This window comes from Moschus berezovskii, chromosome 4 (genome assembly GCF_049115385.1).
Source record: "Moschus berezovskii isolate FMDL1 chromosome 4, NW_MosBer_1.0, whole genome shotgun sequence".
Lineage (NCBI taxonomy): Eukaryota > Metazoa > Chordata > Mammalia > Artiodactyla > Moschidae > Moschus > Moschus berezovskii.
In genome coordinates, this window is record NC_142463.1 from 8,392,665 (window position 1) to 8,411,300 (window position 18,636).

At 42.5% G+C, this 18,636-nt stretch overlaps 1 protein-coding gene across 1 annotated transcript in view; it reads right to left on the reverse strand.

The window, feature by feature from the left end:
- Positions 1 to 18,636, reverse strand: part of CSMD2 (CUB and Sushi multiple domains 2) — a 695,284-nt gene that overhangs the window by 31,338 nt on the left and 645,310 nt on the right. The window contains exon 55 of the mRNA XM_088835123.1: positions 15,830 to 16,018. Within this exon, the coding sequence (XP_088691249.1) occupies positions 15,830 to 16,018 (189 nt within the window). The remainder of the gene's footprint in view (positions 1 to 15,829; positions 16,019 to 18,636) is intronic.

The window sequence follows — 18,636 nt, forward strand, 5'->3', positions numbered from 1 at the left end:
AACATTCAGAAAACGAAGATCATGGCATCTGGTCCCATCACTTCATGGGAAATAGATGGGGAAACAGTGGAAACAGTGTCAGACTTTATTTTTTTGGGCTCCAAAATCACTGCGGATGCTGATTGCAGCCATGAAATTAAAAGACGCTTACTCCTTGGTAGGAAAGTTATGACCAGCCTAGATAGCATATTGAAAAGCAGAGACATTATTTTGCCAACCAAGGTCCGTCTAGTCAAGGCTATGGTTTTTCCCGTGGTCATGTATGGATGTGAGAGTTGGACCGTGAAGAAAGCTGATGGCCGAAGAATTGATGCTTTTGAACTGTGGTGCTGGAGAAGACTCTTGAGAGTCCCTTGGACTGCAAGGAGATCCAACCAGTCCATTCTAAAGGAGATCAATCCTGGGTGTTCATTGGAAGGACTGACGCTAAAGCTGAAACTCCAATACTTTGGCACCTCATGCGGCGAGTTGACTCACTGGAAAAGACTCTGACGCTGGAAGGGATTGGGGGCAGGAGGAGACGGGGACGACAGAGAATGAGATGGCTAGATGGCATCACCGACTCGATGGACATGAGTTTGAGTGAACTCCGGGAGTTGGTGATGGACAGGGAGGCCTGGCATGCTGTGGTTCATGGGGTTGCAAAGAGTCGGACACGACTGAGTGACTGAACTGAACTGAACTGAGGGGTTGCTATGAAGGAAAAGAAAGCTGCATCAGGAAAAGGATGCTCAGAGGTGGGATGCAGGAACTGTTTATGAGTAGGGTGGTCAGGGAAGACCTCCCTGAGGAGGTGATATTTGAGCAGTGGTCTGAGTGAAAAGACCAGCCATGTGAGATCTGGGGAAGAGTGTTCTGAAGGAAGGGACATCTAGTAGAAAAGCCCAGAGGATGAGCCTGGGGTGTTTGAGGAACAGCAGGAAAGCCAGGGTTGCTGGAACAGAATGAACAAAGAAAGAACAGAAGTGCTTTGGGTGGAGAGGTTGCTCAGAGCCAGATCATGGCATAGATTTTGAGCTTTATTACAAGCATGATGGGACCCCTCCTAGAGTGATATGATCTGACTTATGTTTTAACAAGATCATCCTGGCAACTGTGTGGAGAATATTCTAGGGCAGGGTGAGAAAGAGGGGGCTGTTGCAGTAGTTCAAGAAGAGATGGTAGTGATTTGGACAGACTAAACCTTGGGGTCTGGTATGTAAAGGGGAAGGATATGTACTGTGGTGGTCAAAGGGCTGACTACCTGTGAACACGGCCCCCCTCAACTCTCCGCATCCTGGCCCAGGCCAGCCACTCTTCCCACTCCCAGAGGCGGGGTCTCTTATTTCCCCCCTCCTTTAATCTGGGCTGGCCTGGGACTTGCTCTCATCAACAGAATGTAGTAGCATGAGGTTTTAGGAATTCTGAGCTCTGGCCTAAGAGATCTTTTAACTTCTTTTTCTCTAGGAATTCAGCCTCCAAGTAAAGAAGATCAAGTCATCCTGCTGGAGAGATGCCACTTGGAGGAGAAGAGCCAGCAGCAAGTCCTCCAACAGGCTGTCATCATTCAGTTGCTCAGTGTGTTCGACTCTCTGCAACCCCATGGACTACAGCACGCCAGGCCCCCCATGGACTACAGCACGCCAGGCTTCCCTGTCCTTCACTGTCTCCTGGAGTTTGCACAAACAAACTCATGTCCATTGAGTCGGTGATGCCATCCAACCATCTCATCCTCTGTCACTCCCTCTCCTCCTGCCCTCAGTCTTTCCCAGCATTAGGGTCTTTTCCAATGAGTCAGGTTGGTGGGGCCATTTTGGACCCTCCAGTCCTAACTGAACCACGGAGCGCACAGGTGAGCCAGCTCTGCAGTGACGGTTCGCTGTATGTGTCAACTTGAGTAGGCCACAGGATGCCCAGATACTTGGTCCAACATTATTCTGGGTGTATCTGTGAGGTTTCTGAATAAGATTAACATTGAATTGGTAGACTGAATAAGGCAGAGTGCCCTCCTCGATGTGGGTGGGTCTCATTCAATCTCTTGAATGCCTGAATAGAACAAAACGGTGGAGAAAGATAGAATTCTCTCTGCCTCTGTCTTCAGTCTGGATGTCAATATTCTCCTGCCTTTGGACTCAGACTTGGATGGGAATTTACATCATTGGTTCTACCTACTTCTCAGGCCTTCAAACCCAGACTGGAACTATGCCCTCTGCTCTCTTGGATCCACAGCTTGCCCAGTGCAGATCTGGGGGGTTCACAGCCTTCAGATTTGTACAAGCCAATTCCTTATCATATATCTATATATTTCTATCTGTGTCTATGTCTATAAGAAATTGGCTCATATGATTATAATATATATTACAAATATACATTTAGAAATAGATATGTAGATGGCTCATGGTTTCTTTAGACACAGATATATATAGATATAAATCTTATATAACTATATCTATGATAGATATAGATCTTTTTACATATCTATCTATAAAATACATGTATATATATATATATATATATCCTATTGGTCACTGGTTCTTTTTCTCTGGAGAACCAAGACTAATGAGATTGCTAGGCCTCGCCAAAATTCCTGACCTTTAGAATTGTGAAACAACAAAAACAAATGCTATTATAAGTTTTGAGATGGCTTATTACATAGCAATAGATAACTGATTCAGTGAGTTTCAAGGTTTATACTATCCATTCAAGACAACCTTATGAAGTAGGTACCATTTTTTTTTTAATCTCCACCTTCCTGATGACACAAATGAGGCCTAGTAAAGCAAAGTAACTTACTGAAGGTCATAAACCTAATCAGTGGGAGAACTGGCAGCGCAGACGCGAGAGACGCCGGCCCTGGCGCAACCGACCACGCAAAGAAACCCGGCCAGAGGAGCTACCCCACGCCCGAGGCCAGGGCCGGCGGCTGAGAGGAGCTACCCCACGTCCAATAGGCGGTCGCTGCACGGGCGCAGGAGGGCCGAGAGGAGCCACTCTATGTTCAAGGGTAGGAGGGGCGGCCTTGAGAAGATACCCCTCATCCAAGGTAAGGTGCAGTGGCTGCGCTTTGCTGGAGCAGCTGTGAAGAGATATCCCATGCCCAAGGTAAGAGAAACCCAAATAAGACGGTAGGTATTGCGAGGAGGCATCAGAGGGCAGACACACTGAAATCATAATCACAGGAAACTAGTCGATCTGATCACATGGACCACAGCCGAACGTGGTCCACTGGAGAAGGGAATGGCAAACCACTTCGGTATACTTGCCTTGAGAACCCCATGAACAGTAACAAAGGGCAAAATGATAGGATACTGAATGAGGAATTCCCCAGGTCGGTAGGTGCCCAGTATGCTACTGGAGCTCAGTGGAGAAATAACTATAGAAGGAATGAAGGGATGGAGCAGAAGCAAAACCAATACCCAGCTGTGGATGTGACCGGTGATAGAAGCAAGGTCTGATGCTGTAAAGAGCAATATTGCATAGGAACCTGGAATGTTAGGTCCATGAATCAAGGCAAATTAGAAGTGGTCAAACAGGAGATGGCAAGAGTGAACATAGACATTCTAGGAATCAGTGAACTCAGATGGACTGGAATGGGTGAATTTAACTCAGATGACCATTATATCTACTACTGTGGGCAGGAATCCTTTAGAAGAAATGGAGTAGCCATCATGGTCAACAAAGAGTCCGAAATGCAGTACTTGGATGCAATCTTAAAAACGACAGAATGATTTCTGTTCGTTTCCAAGGCAAACCATTCAATATTACAGTAATCCAGGCCTATGCCCCAACCAGTAATGCTGGAGAAGCCGAAGTTAATCCGTTCTATGAAGACCTACAAGACCTTTTAGAACTAACACCCAAAAAAGATGTCCTTTTCATTATAGGGGACTGGAATACAAAAGTAGGAAGTCAAGAAACACCTGGAGTAACAGGCAAATTTGGCCTTGGAGCACGGAATGAAGCAGGGCAAAGGCTAATTGAGTTTTGTCAAGAGAATGCACTGGTCATAGCAAACACCCTCTTCCAACAACACAAGAGAAGACTCTACACATGGACATCACTGGATGGTCAACCCCAAAATCAGATTGATTATATTCTTTGCAGCCAAAGATGGAGAAGCTCTATACAGTTAGCAAAAACAAGACCAGGAGCTAACTGTGGTTCAGATCATGAACTCCTTATTGCCAAATTCAGACTGAAATTGAAGAAAGTAGGGAAAACCACTAGACCATTCAGATATGACCTCAATCAAATCCCTTATGATTATACAGTGGAAGTGAGAAATAGATTTAAGGGACTAGATCTGATAGATAGAGTGCCTGATGAACTCTGGACGGAGGTTCGTGACATTGTACAGGAGACAGGGACCAAGACCATCCCCATGGAAAAGAAATGCAAAAAAGCAAAATGGCTGTCTGAGGAGGCCTTACAAATAGCTGTGAAAAGAAGAGAAGCAAAAAGCAAAGGAGAAAAGGAAAGATATAAGCATCTGAATGCAGAGTTCCAAAGAATAGCAAGGAGAGACAAGAAAACCTTCCTCAGTGATCAATGCAAAGAAATAGAGGAAAACAACAGAATAGGAAATACAAGAGATCTCTTCAAGAAAATTAGAGATTCCAAGGGAACATTTCATGCAAAGATGGGCTCGATAAAGGACAGAAATGGTATGGACCTAACAGAAGCAGAAGATATTAAGAAGAGGTGGCAGGAATACACAGAAGAACTGTACAAAAAAGATCTTCACGACCAAGATAATCATGATAACGTGATCACTGACCTAGAGCCAGACATCTTGGAATGTGAAGTCAAGTGGGCCTTAGAAAGCATCACTACGAACAAAGCTAGTGGAGGTGATGGAATTCCAACTGAGCTATTTCAAATCCTGAAAGATGATGCTGTGAAAGTGCTGCACTCAATATGCCAGCAAATTTGGAAAACTCAGCAGTGGCCATAGGACTGGAAAAGGTCAGTCTTTATTCCAATCCCAAAGAAAGGCAATGCCAAAGAATGCTCAAACTACCGCACAATTGCACTCATCTCCCATGCTAGTAAAGTCATGCTCAAAATTCTCCAAGCCAGGCTTCAGCAATATGTGAACCATGTACTCCCAGATGTTCAAGCAGGTTTTAGGAAAGGCAGAGGCACAAGAGATCAAATTGCCAACATCCGCTGGATCATGGAGAAAGCAAGAGAGTTCCAGAAAAACATCTATTTCTGCTTCATTGACTATGCCAAAGCCTTTGACTGTGTGGATCACAATAAACTGTGGAAAATTGTGAAAGAGATGGGAATACCAGACCACCTGACCTGCCTCTTGAGAAACCTGTATGCAGGTCAGGAAGCAACAGTCAGAACTGTACGTGGAACAACAGACTGGTTCCAATTAGGAAAAGGAGTACGTCAAGGTTGTATATTGTCACCCTGCTTATTTAACTTATATGCAGAGTACATCATGAGGAATGCTGGCCTGGAAGAAGCAGAAGCTGGAATCAAGATTGCCGGGAGAAATATCAATAACCTCAGATATGCAGATGACACCACCCTTATGGCAGAAAGTGAAGAGGAACTCAAAAGCTTCTTGAAAGTGAAAGAGGAGAGTGAAAAAGTTGGCTTGAAGCTCAACATTCAGAAAACAAAGATCATGGCATCTGGTCCCATCACTTCATGGGAAATAGATGGGAAAACAGTGGAAACAGTGTCAGACTTTATTTTTTTGGGCTCCAAAATCACTGCGGATGCTGATTGCAGCCATGAAATTAAAAGACGCTTACTCCTTGGAAGGAAAGTTATGACCAACCTAAATAGTATATGAAAAAGCAGAGACATTACTTTGCCAACCAAGGTCCGTCTAGTCAAGGCTATGGTTTTTCCCGTGGTCATGTATGGATGTGAGAGTTGGACTGTGAAGAAAGCTGATCGCCGAAGAATTGATGCTTTTGAACTGTGGTGCTGGAGAATACTCTTGAGAGTCCCTTGGACTGCAAGGAGATCCAACCAGTCCATTCTAAAGGAGATCAATCCTGGGTGTTCATTGGAAGGACTGATGCTAAAGCTGACACTCCAATACTTTGGCCACCTCATGTGACGAGTTGACTCACTGGAAAAGACTGATGCTGGGAAGGATTGGGGGCGGGAGGAGAAGGGGACGACAGAGAATGAGATGGCTGGATGGCATCACTGACTCGATGGACATGAGTTTGAGTGAACTCCGGGAGTTGGTGATGGACAGGGAGGCCTGGTGTGCTGTGATTCATGGGGTTGCAAAGAGTCGGACATGACTGAGCGAATGAACTGAACTGAACTGATGACTTTATTAAAAATGTTTGGATTTTAGAAATTTTAACTCTCTAATGACATTTCAAATAAATTCTTTTTTAAATGGAAATACAAAAACACAATAACTGTTTAAGTAGAGAGCTTAATGAACTGTCACAAAGTGAGTGCACTCATGTAGCTACTGCCAAGATTAAGCAAAGCCCCCACCAGCACCTCAGAAGCCCCCGTGCCCTGTCCCTATCCCTACCTCTTTGCCCTCCTCACAGGAGACTGCTGTCTTCACTTTGTACATCATTAATTAGTTTGCCTGCTCTTGAATTTTATTTAAATGAAATCTTATTCTGCTGTGCTGGCTCTTTTCACTTAACACTGTGTCTGTGATATCTGTCTGTGCTCTTTTGTAGCAACATTCATTATCATTGCTATGTATCAGGGATTGGCAAATGTTTTCTTTAAGGGTCCAGACAGTAATCATTTTAGGTCTCTGTTGCATATTCTTTTGTCTGTTTTTTTTGTATAATATTTAAAAAAATATTTTAAAACCCTCCTAAGCTCAAGGGCATACAAAAATAAGACATAGGCTAGATTTGTCCCAGGAGCCAAAATTTGCCGACCTCTGCTATATAGTATACCATTTGTGTTAGTTATCTATTGCTGTGTAACAGATTGCCCCAAAGCTTAGATAACAATAAACATTTATTTTGATTATATGGGTCAGGAATTTGGGAGTGGCTTAGCAGGTGGTTCCGACTCAGAATCCCCCATGAGGTTGCAGCCAGAGTGATGACAGAGGCTGCATTCATCTGAAGGCTTGACTGGCTTCCCCCAGAGTGGCTGATCCAAGAAAGCCAGGTGGAGATGGCATATATTTTATAACCTAGCTTTGTAAATCACACCACCTCACACAGACTAACCCTGGTACAAGTTAGGAATATGTTTCATAAAGGTATGACTACCAGGAGGTGGGCGTCATTGGGATCGTCTTCAAGGTTGACTGTCGCAACACTATGGAGGTATATATCACATTTTACCACCTATTTCCTATTGACGGATGTTTGGGTTATTTCTAGTTTTGTACTCTTATGAATAATGCTGGTAAGAACATTTCTGTTCATGTCTATTGGTGTACATATGTACACATTTATATTGACTATCCATAATGATTTCTGTAATAGCAACTGATTACTTTTTATGATGTTCTTGTTTGGTTTTAAAATGTTTCTTTGGGGAATTTGAGGATAGTGTCAAATTATGGTAATATCAAATAATCTCTGAAAAACCATATACAGTGCCTGAGATTATTTTCTCTTTTGTTACTGGCTTGATCTAGGCTAGTTGAGTGTCTGTAAAATTAGCAACTAGAGTATACTCTGTGGTTTTATTCCTTTCCCATGATTTGTTCGTTTAAAGGAGGAAGAAGTGAACAATAATAATGCTTGGAGAAAAGAAAAATTAATGCCAGTACAATTTGGCTGCTATGGATGAAAAAAAAAAGAAAAGGACATATGATAGCAGTAAAGAGAAATGACTTTCATTCAACGTATGTTTGCATAAAAACCTAAGAGGTGGAGAACAAAGACACGGTGAATAGATATTGCTGCATTTCTCGGTTTGTCAATACAAAAAAATTTAATGTTTTCAATATTCATGCCATGTCCAAATGGGATCTCTTTGGATCATTTCAGTTTCTGCAGTGGCTCTTTAGCTGCTTACTATGTATTAAGCTTAAATGTGTATATAAAAATAGGCAAGATATTTATCACTCCTAATAATAGCAGATTTCCCTGCATTACACAGAATAACAAGGGATTGAGAAAATACAAAATTGTAATTAAGCAAAAAGCAATAGTACAAATCAGCAATTCATGCTTGGGTGTGGACTATGCAGAGTCCCATGGCAAAATGAAAGGGATCCCCCACACTGGTTCTTAAATCCTAAGAATGAAATTTGTATGAATGCTCAGCCACCTCCAGAGCTTCCACTTTTTCTAAAGCATTTTATCAGGGAAACAGCATACAACATAGACCCGGACCATGCATTTCCCTTGGTAGCTGCATATCCACACCAATGAAAGCAGTTTGCTGTCACCTGGAAGGAACAGGTTGACTAGGGGATATGTATAGGCCTCCATAGTTTGCCACAACCCTATTCACAGGTAATTGGATCTTCTAGGAGTAGAAACGCAATTAGTCCACTAAAAAATGTTATGATGACCATGAGACATCAGTGAAAATGGTTTTACTGGGAGTCACCTGGGATCTAGAGCCTTACAGTCAGTGGAAGTTCCTCAGGGCTCGTGTTTTTGAAATAGTCTTACAAAATCAGCAAGCTCCAGGAGATGGTGAAGGATGGGGAAGCCTGGGATGCTACAGTCCATGGGGTCACAAAGAGTCAGACATAACAGCACCAAATCACAGGGAAAACTTCTAGATTTCCTCTCATCAACAAGTGAATAGCCTAACTAGGTTCTGACGCTAGTATATCCCTTTACTGGGAATCTTGCTGACGTTCATATTTAGACTAAATAATAAACATGGTTGTCTTTGAATGGGGCCTGCTTTGGAAAAACCTGCACCTGCTCCAAAAAGAACAGTCTGTCCCTTGGTTTCCATGTCCTTAATAACAATATAATGTGGTGGGCTTACTAATTAGTGTAAGTAGAGCTTGCATGCTATTTATGCATGCTAAGTTGCTTCAGTCATTCCAACTCTTTGTGGCCCCTGGACTGTAGACTGCCAGACTCCTCTGTCCATGGGATTCTCCAGGCAAGAATACTTTAGTGGGTTATCATGCCCTCCTCCAGGGAATCTTCCCAACCCAGGGATTAAACCCACGTCTCTTGCATCTCCTGCATTGACAGGCAGGTTCTTTACCATTAGCGCCAGTTTCAGTTCAGTTCAGTTCAGTCCCTCAGTCATGTCCAACTCTTTGTGACCCCATGAATCACAGAACGCCAGGCCTCCCTGTCCATCACCAACTCCCGGAGTTCACTCAAACTCACGTCCATCGAGTCGGTGATGCCATCCAGCCATCTCATTCTCTGTCGTCTCCTTCTCCTCCTGCCCCTAATCCCTCCCAGCATCAGAGTCTTTTCCAGTGAGTCAACTCTTTACATGAGGTGGCCAAAGTACTGGAGTTTCAGCTTTAGCATCAGTCCTTCCAATGAACACCCAGGATTGATCTCCTTTAGAATGGACTGGTTGGATCTCTTGCAGTCCAAGGGACTCTCAAGAGTCTTCTCCAGCACCACAGTTCAAAAGCATCAATATTTTGGCACTCAGCTTTCTTCACAGTCCAACTCTCACATCCACACATGACCACGGGAAAAACCATAGCCTTGACTAGACAAACCTTTGTTGGCAAAGTGATGTCTCTGCTTTTTAATATGCTATCTAGGTTGGTCATAACTTTCCTTCCAAGGAGTAAGTGTCTTTTAATTTCATGGCTGCAATCAGCATCTGCAGTCATTTTGGAGCCCCCCAAAATAAAGTCTGACACTGTTTCCACTGTTTCCCCATCTATTTGTCATGAAGTGATGGGACCAGATGCCATGTTTAGCACCTTGTAAATCCCAACAAGAAAAAGAAGTGACCACTGGCCTTCTGTAATAAAATATATATATATATCAGCAACTGCTGGGCATTAGCCATTTTTCTTTTGAGAGATAATGCCTAGCTTGTTTTTAGACTTTGGATTCTGTCAGACTGAGAACCTGGTTCCTGATTCCCACAGATTAAGATCAGTCAAAAGATCACAATGTAAACATAATAAAACAATGAGAAACAAGTCACCAAGAGTGAGAATCAGCAGAAATGACAATAGCAAAATTAGACTTGAAAAGATAATGATATTGGAAGTATCAGATATAGAATATATAATAAGTACATTTAATATGTTAAATATGAAAAAGGAACAAGTTAATATAGGAACAATACACTATGGATATAAGTAAGCAAATGTGAAAAAACAAATAATGCATTTATTTCTCAAATGCAAAATAAATAATTGGAAACGGGAACTCAGTTAAACCTCAGCTTAGACCTAGCTAAAAAGATAATCACTGAATGGTAAAACAGACCTTGAGTAATTTATCGGAGATGGAAAATATGAATGAGAATTTCAGGGACAAAGAGAAGAGTACAAGAAGATCTAACGCTGGGGTTCAGAAATAGTAAAGGAGGAGAATGAAGGGGGAGACAATGTCCACAGAAATAGTAGCTAAGAATTTCCCAGAGAGCAGAAAAATCCAGGAAGTCTAGTGAATCTTAAGAAGGGTAAATAAAATATTTAAACATAATGCAGGAAAATTCAGAATGCCAGCAAAAGAGAAGCTTGAAGTCAATGAGGGAGAAAAAAATGGACTACCTAAAATAATTTAGACTTCAGAAGACTTATCACTAAAAATGAAAGTCAAAAATAGTGCCAAAAGAAAATGTATCACCCTAGACCTTTGATCCAGCAAACTTATCATTTAATAACTAGGAAAAATTCAAAACACCAAAGACAGAGAAAGACTTTACAAAGGAGTGAATGACTGACAGCTGGTTTTTCAACAGCAACAAGAGATCAGAAGATATTAGATTCCTTTAGTGGGCTAAAAAAAAAATAACTACCAACTTGAATTTCTAAACTTATCAAAAATATCTTAAAAAATGAGAGACAAATAAATGTATCACAAAAACTGAGGATGTTTGCTAACAGCAGATCTTCACTAAATAAAATTCTAAAAGATGGTCTTCAAACTGCAGGAAAATAATCTCATATGGAAGGTGAAGATATGAGCAGGGGAATGAAGAGCAAAGAAAGTGACAAATATGTGAGTAAATCTAAGTGAACAGTAACTGCAGAGAACAACAACAACACATTGTGGGTTTTAAAAATAGAATAAAGAAATAAAAATTAGTAGGTAGAACAAACAGAACATAAAATAAGATGGTAGATTTAAAACCCATCAGTTCAGTTCAGTCGCTCAGTCGTGTCTGACTCTTTGAGACTCCATGGACTGCAGCATGCCAGGCCTCCCTGTCCATCACCAACTTCCAGAGTTTACCCAAACTGATGTCCATTGAGTTGGTGATGCCATCCAACCACCTCATCCTCTGTCATCCCCTTCTCCTCCCACCTTCAATCTTTCCCAGCATCAGGGTCTTTTCCAATGAGTCAGTTCTTTGCATCAGGTGGCCAAAGTATTTGAGTTTCAGTGCTGCCCCACCCCATACACCAATAATCTGACCTATTTACAGTGATGAAAGGAAAGACTTTCAACCATGAATTCTATATCCAGCAAAACTATCATTCAAACATGAAAGGGAATTTAAAATATTTCCAGAAAAACATAGACTGAGAGACTGTGTCAGTAGCAAACCTAGAAAGAAAATCTAAATGATAAAGAAATTCTAAACGAAGTCTTTTAGGCTTGAAATGAAAGAAATGTGAAGAAATAAAGAACACTGGAAAAGGTAACCACATAAGTAAATATACAGTATAGCATAAGCATATTTTTTGTCTGTAACTCTATTTTCTTCCTGCTTGAGAAACTGCATAAAGCAATAATTAGAAACCTTTGTTGATAAGCATACAATGTATAAAGATGTAACTTGTATGACAATAACAACACAAAGGATATAGAGGTAATGGAGCTATATAAGGACAATATTTTTGTATACAATTGAAATTCAGTTGGTATTAATCCAAACTATGCTGCTATAAGTTAAGATGTTAATTGTAATTTCCAGAGTAACTATTAAGAAAATAATTTAAAAAACATACACAGTGAAAGAAACAACAAACATTTAAAATGGTACACTAAAAAAAATCTATTAAATGCAAAAGAAGCCAGCAAGAGAAGAATAGAGGACCAACAAAAAAGACATAAGATACATAGAAAACAAATAGCAAAATGGAATATATAAAACGTACCTTATCAATCATCACATTAAACGTGGATTAAACACATGAAAGGCAGATATTAGCAAAGTGGATAAAAAACATGATTCAAGTATATTCTGTCTACAAATGACACACTTCAGAGCTGATGACACAAACAGACTGAGAATAAAAAGGTGGCAAAAAGATATATCATGGATATAATAACCAAAACGTAGCTGGAGTGGTTATCCTAATATCTAACATCGGGAGTTGGTGATGGACAGGGAGGCCTGGCGTGCTGTGGTTCATGGTGTCGCAAAGAGTCAGACACGACTGAGTGACTGAACTGAACTGAACTGAACTGAACTGAACATAATAGCCTTTAAGACAAAAACTGTGACTAGGCACAAGAAGAACATTCTGTAGTATAAAAAGACATTCTATCAAGAAGATACACAATCATAAACATATATGCATCGAATAACATAGCCCCCGAATATATGAAGCAGAAACTAACAGAACTAAAGGGAGAAACAGACAAATCAAAATTAACAGCAGAGTTCCCATCACCCCACTTTAAATCATGGTTGTTTAGAACAACCAGAATATGGGTCGATCAACAAGGAAATATAACAAACAATACCATAAACCCATTAGACCTGACAATCATCTGTAGGAGACTCCACCCAACAAGAGAAGAATAAACATTCTTCTCAAGTGCACATGAAATGTTATCTAGAATAAAGTGAAAGCGAAAGTCGCTCAGTCGTGTCTGACTCTTTGCGACCCCACGACCTATACAGTCCATGGAATTCTCCAGGCCAGAATACCGGAGTGGGTAGCCTTTCCCTTCTCCAGGAGATCTTCCCAACCCAGGGATCGAACCCAGGTCTCCTGCATTACAGGCGGATTCTTTACCAGCTGAGCCATGAGGGAAGCATCTATTTAGGGTAGACCATATGTTAATCCATAAAATAAATCTCCATAAACTTTAAAAGACTGAAATCATACCAAGTGTGTTCTGTAAGCAAAATGCAATGAAACAAGAAATCAACAAAAGAAGGAAATGTGGAAATTTCACAGATATATGGAAATTAAACAACACTCTCCTAAATAATCAGTAAGTCAAAGAATAAATCGGGGATTGATTAGAAAATACTTTGAGGTGAACAAAAATGAAAAAACAGCATACCAAAACTTATGAGATACAGTGAAACAGTGCTTGGAGGGAAATTTATAACTGTAAATGCCTACATTTAAAAAGAAGAAATATCTCAAATCAACAACCTAACCCTCTGCCCCAATACACTAGAAAAAGAGAGCAAAATATACCCAAAGCAAATAGAAGAAAAGAAATTAGAAAGGCTAAAGCAAGGATAAACAAAACAGAGAAACAATAGAGAAAATAAACAAAATCAAAAGTTGGTCCTTTGAAAAGATCGAGAAAATTGACAAATGTGTCTAGTCTGATGTGTGTGTGAGAGGGAGACAGAGAGAGAGAGGGAGGCAGAGACACAGGGACGAGAGAACCAAACTCTAAAATCAGGAATGAAAGTGGAGCTGTCGCTACCAAGTGAGTTCACAAAAGCAAAAAGCATTATAGGAGAACATGATGAACGCGAACGGTTATACACCAATAAATTAGATAAACTAAACGAAACGGAAAAATTTCTAGAAACACACAAACTGCCAAAACCAACCAAGAAGAAATGGAATATCTGAAAAGAATCATATCAAATAAATAGAATCAATCAATAATAAAAAATTTTAACAAAGAAAAGTCCAGGGCCAGATGATTTTACTATGAAAATTTTAAAGAAGAAATAATACCAGTCTTTCTGAAACTATCCCTAAAAATAGAAGAAAAGGGACAATTGCCAACTCATTCCATGAGGTCAGCATTGCCCTGATACCAAAGCGAAAGATATCATAAGGAAAGAAAACTACAGACCAATATTCCTTATGAATTCAGTTGCAAAAATCCTCAACAAAAATACTAGCAAACCAAATCCAGTAGCACATTAAAATGAATTTTACCGTGACCAAATGTGATTTGTTCTAAGAACACAAGAGTTGTTCAACACATGAAAATCAATCAATGTAATACACCATACTAATAGAATGAGGGGGAAAATAGCGCCACATGATCATCTCAATAGATGTAGAAAAATCATTTTAAAAATTCCAACACCCTTTCATGGGAAAAATGTCCAATAAACTAGGAGTAGAAGGGAATTTCCTCAATCTGATAAAGGAAATCTGCAAAAATCCCCCAGCTAACATCATGCTTAATGGTGAAAGAGTGAAAGCTTTTCTCCAAAGGCTATTATTATTTGTGTTCTCCAAATACAAGAATCTCAGCTGCCACTGCTGTACACAGGTGGTGGTCCATTTCCAACCCCAGATGATTTATCAGTCATAAATGGGGCTGGATGGCCAGGGTGGGGTCCTCAGACAAGGGAAATATGGGCAGGTGAGTAGGTGAACCAGCCTCCTATCATACCTAGAAGCACAGGGGCATAAGGAGATGGAGTCATTCCGACTGAGGGGCCAAAGTATGTATGACACACCACAGACAGGTGGACTGCAGAATGGCCCAACTCAATACCCACCTACCCCTCTGGACTGCATCTTCACCTCCACTATTAGGAAGACAGGAGAGAGAGCAACCCACAGGGCCCGTGGTTAGCAACAAGATGCGGGAGCAGGAGCCTAAGGAACTGTTTTTTTCTTCAGGATGTGTGAGGCTAGCAACCCGATATCAGGACTCTTAGTGCCTCCCTGATCCTTTTCTCCCCCGACATGTCGTCCCTGTATTTTTTCCTAATATCCTTTAAAGCAGTTATTGTTTATTGAGCAGCTACTAACTAGGCACTTTTAATGGGTGTTCTCATTTAATCCTCTAATAATCCTATGGAATAGGCATTAGCATCATTGATATAGACAAAGAAACGGAGGCTCTCAAATCACATAGCTTGTTTAGGGGCAGAGCCTGAATTCAAATCCAGGTCTGTCTGCCTCCAGGGTCTGTTGCATTTCTGCTTTAGTCCTTTAAAAAAGGGGGTTCATGTGATGTCTTTCTGGAAAATAAGGAGGGAGTAAAATGGTAGACAGGTTTCCACTAGGCAGCCAGGACCCTTGAAGGAAGGGAACCTTGGAGACTGAAGGGGTCGGTGACAGCATTAGAGAGGAAAGGGAATAAGCCTGTAGTCAGGAGAGAGAGTGAGAATCGGTAGGGCATCTAACCCAATGTGTTAGATGCTCAGTCATGTCTACCTCTTTGGGACCCCATGGACTGCAGCCCACCAGGCTTCTCTGTCCATGGAATTCTCCAGGCAAGAATACTGGAGTGGGTTGCCATTCTCTTCTCCAGGGGATCTTCCAGACTCAGGGATCAAACCCAGGTCTCCTGCATTGCAGGCAGATTCTTCACTGTCTGAGCCACCAGGGAAGAAAAGAGTTGGACATGACTGAGCACACACACACACACACACACACACACAACTAACCCAACAGGAGCCCAAGATGGGCTCTGACATCCAGAGAGCAGTCCGAGTGACCATCACTGTGACCACACACACACACACACACACCACACACACACACACACACACACACACACACACACAGGAGGGCTGTCCTCTGACATGGACCATCCTGTCAGTGTGCTCGGGTGGTCACTGTGAGTGAATGATGTCTACTTACAGAGACACTGGGGGCGGGGGCGATCCCACGTGCCATCTCCCTGGCAGCTGAGCACTGGGGTGCCCAGGAGGTAGAATCCGTGGGTGCACTGGTAAGACACAGTCGTGCCATAGCTGAACCTGTGTGGGCCGCTGGCGTGGATCTGACGAATGCTGTTTTCTTGGTGCCCAGGGTCTGTACAGTTGATGACTGCAATGGAACAGGATGATTAGATGCAGAGACCTGGATGTGGGGATTTTTCTTTTTATGCTTTTAAATGGGAATTCAGAAGTCCAAACAGGAATGTATTCCCAGTAGAGCAAAATTTCCAGACCAAGAGAGGCTACACAAAGCAGATGCTGCCTGGGGGAAGCTGACCTGGTCCTGAGGCTGCTGTACTCCCCTCAACTTGGCCACCTGGATAAGGGATTCATTTCTCTGTGTCCAGCTAGACGTCATCCCCCTGCAGAAGCCTCCCCACCTCTTTCCAGACTGATTAACCTCTCCCTCCTTGGTGGTCCTGGCATAAATCTCTATTGCTTGATGGTGTGTCAAACCTCTATTCATATGACTCCCTTGAGGGCAGGAATGTGTCCCTGTCTGTGAACCCATCCCCAGCACAGTGTGTCTCCCACAGTGGAGCTGTGGAAAGGGGATGGGCTTCTCTAGAAACTATTTTAATCACTTCTATGAGTATTTCAGGGGGAGATTAATCCTCGGGGATCAATTTGACTTTTAAATGCTGAAATGGTGCCAAAGCAGCTTATCGAAATCAGAGTGAGGTTTGAGAGTCATGACAATACTATTCATAACCCATGATGTGAACTTTGACTTTCAAAACACTTTCATATCTATTATTTAACCTGAATCTCATATGAATCGTATGAGGCAGGCAGGGTCAGTACTTGAAATATTTGATAAGCTTTTAAAGTGTGAGCTATTTTTAACTTCTGATGACCCTCTTGGAGGCTAAGAGAGGTTGGAGTCACAAAACAGATAAGTTGAATTCATTCATTCGTGTTATTTACTGTGATACACTGAGTGTCAAGCATCGTGCTGGGCAGTAAGGATATGACAGAAACCCTGGAGTAGGGTTTCTCTACCTTGGCACTGTGGATATTTTGGGCTGGTAAGTATTTATGGTGGGGGCAGTCCTGTGCATTGCAGGATGTTTAACAGTGTCTCTGGCCTCTGCCCACTAGGTGCCAATAGAAACTCTCCAGTTGTGACAACCAAAGAAGTCTCTTGACATCTGTCCCCTTTTGGAACAGGGTAGCAGTAAAATCATACCCAGTTAAGAACTGCTGGTCTAGAGAGAAAGGGACAAACCAGCAAACCAGATACTGTTTGGTAAGTGCTCTGATGGGGCAGCAGAGAATGTTCCAGAAGCACAAAGCAGAGCCTCTAGCCCAGTGCATGGGGCAGGGCAGGAAAGTCTCCCCAGAAGGAGCAACCTTTATGGCTGGCTCTTGATGACTGGGTAGAAGTCACCCGGACAAAGAAATGGTGGGAGGGGACAGAGAAGAATGCATTTGAGGAAGCTATGTCTGGTGCCCTGAGGGGCTTATCTGCACAGGACACCTGTGAGGAAACAAAAGAGGCTCAGTGTGGCTGGGACCCAAGGCAGAGGTGAGGTGGGGGCCAAGCAAGTGGAGAAGAATGAGGCTGGATCGGAGGCTGGGCCAGGTCCCATGGGCCCATAAACCAGCCAAGGAGACTTATTATCCTAAGGGCAATGAGAAGTCTTGGGAGGTGTTTTAAACAGGGAGTGACTTGATCAGATTTATGTTTTAGGCAGGACATTCCGTCAGGAGAATGAGCTGCGGTGGGGGTGGGGAGCAGGACCAGGGGCCACGATTTCTAAGATTTTACCCCAGTCTTCTCTTTTCCAAGACCGGCTCTTGAGCACAGCACCCTGGGAAGGGGCTGGGGTTTGGGGAGCTGAAATTACAGGACAGAACATGTCTGGGAGAGAGAGCACAGTTCTTGAGGAGAGGGTATCATGGGATAACCATACCCCAAAGCATCAGTCTCAACTCCTTCCTCCTGGAGAGGTGATGGAAGCAGGGCACAACACAAGGTCATGGAAATTTCCCCTGCATTCCCTGGATTCTTCTCTCACTCACAATGGCACCTTGAGGTGTTGAGCAGAATGTTATTTTAAGGTTAGTTGTGAATGTATCTCGATTGATTCTAAAACATCCTTTGAAAAATTTGGTCCTTTAATATCAATTACAAATAAATTGTGACACATTGCACAACCAATCGCCATGTACCCTCAACACTGGAGGAGGAGCCATCAACCGAGGGAGTCTAAGCCCTCACCCCTTACAGCTGTGACGACTTGATCAACCTCCAGACCAGGGCAGGGATTGCTCCTGTTCAGCCAGTCTGACCCTCCATTCAAACCTCAGAGAGCTTGCCAGGCCACTCATGGGCAGAGGCAGACGGCCCCAAGGCCCCTCACCGCCGGGTGTGTGCATGTGTGTTTAGTTGCTAAGTTGTGTCCGATATGGACTGCAGCCCACCGGGCTCCTCTGTCCATGGGATTCTCCAGACTAGAATACTGGAGTGGGTTGCCATTTCCTCCTCCAGGGAATCTTCCAGACCCAAAGATCGAACCTGCATTTCCTGCATCGGCAGGCAGATTCTTCAGCACTGAGCCCCCTGCGAAGCCCTTCATTGCTGTGAGAAGCCTGTAAAAGCTTCAGGAGCTATTTCCTAAAGAGTCTGGGTGGGACTGGAATACCCTCCATGTCGGGTCTGCCTCTTGAGTCTTTAGTTTCTTCTCTTCTCCTCCTCTTCATCCCAACGCCTAGATTCTGCTT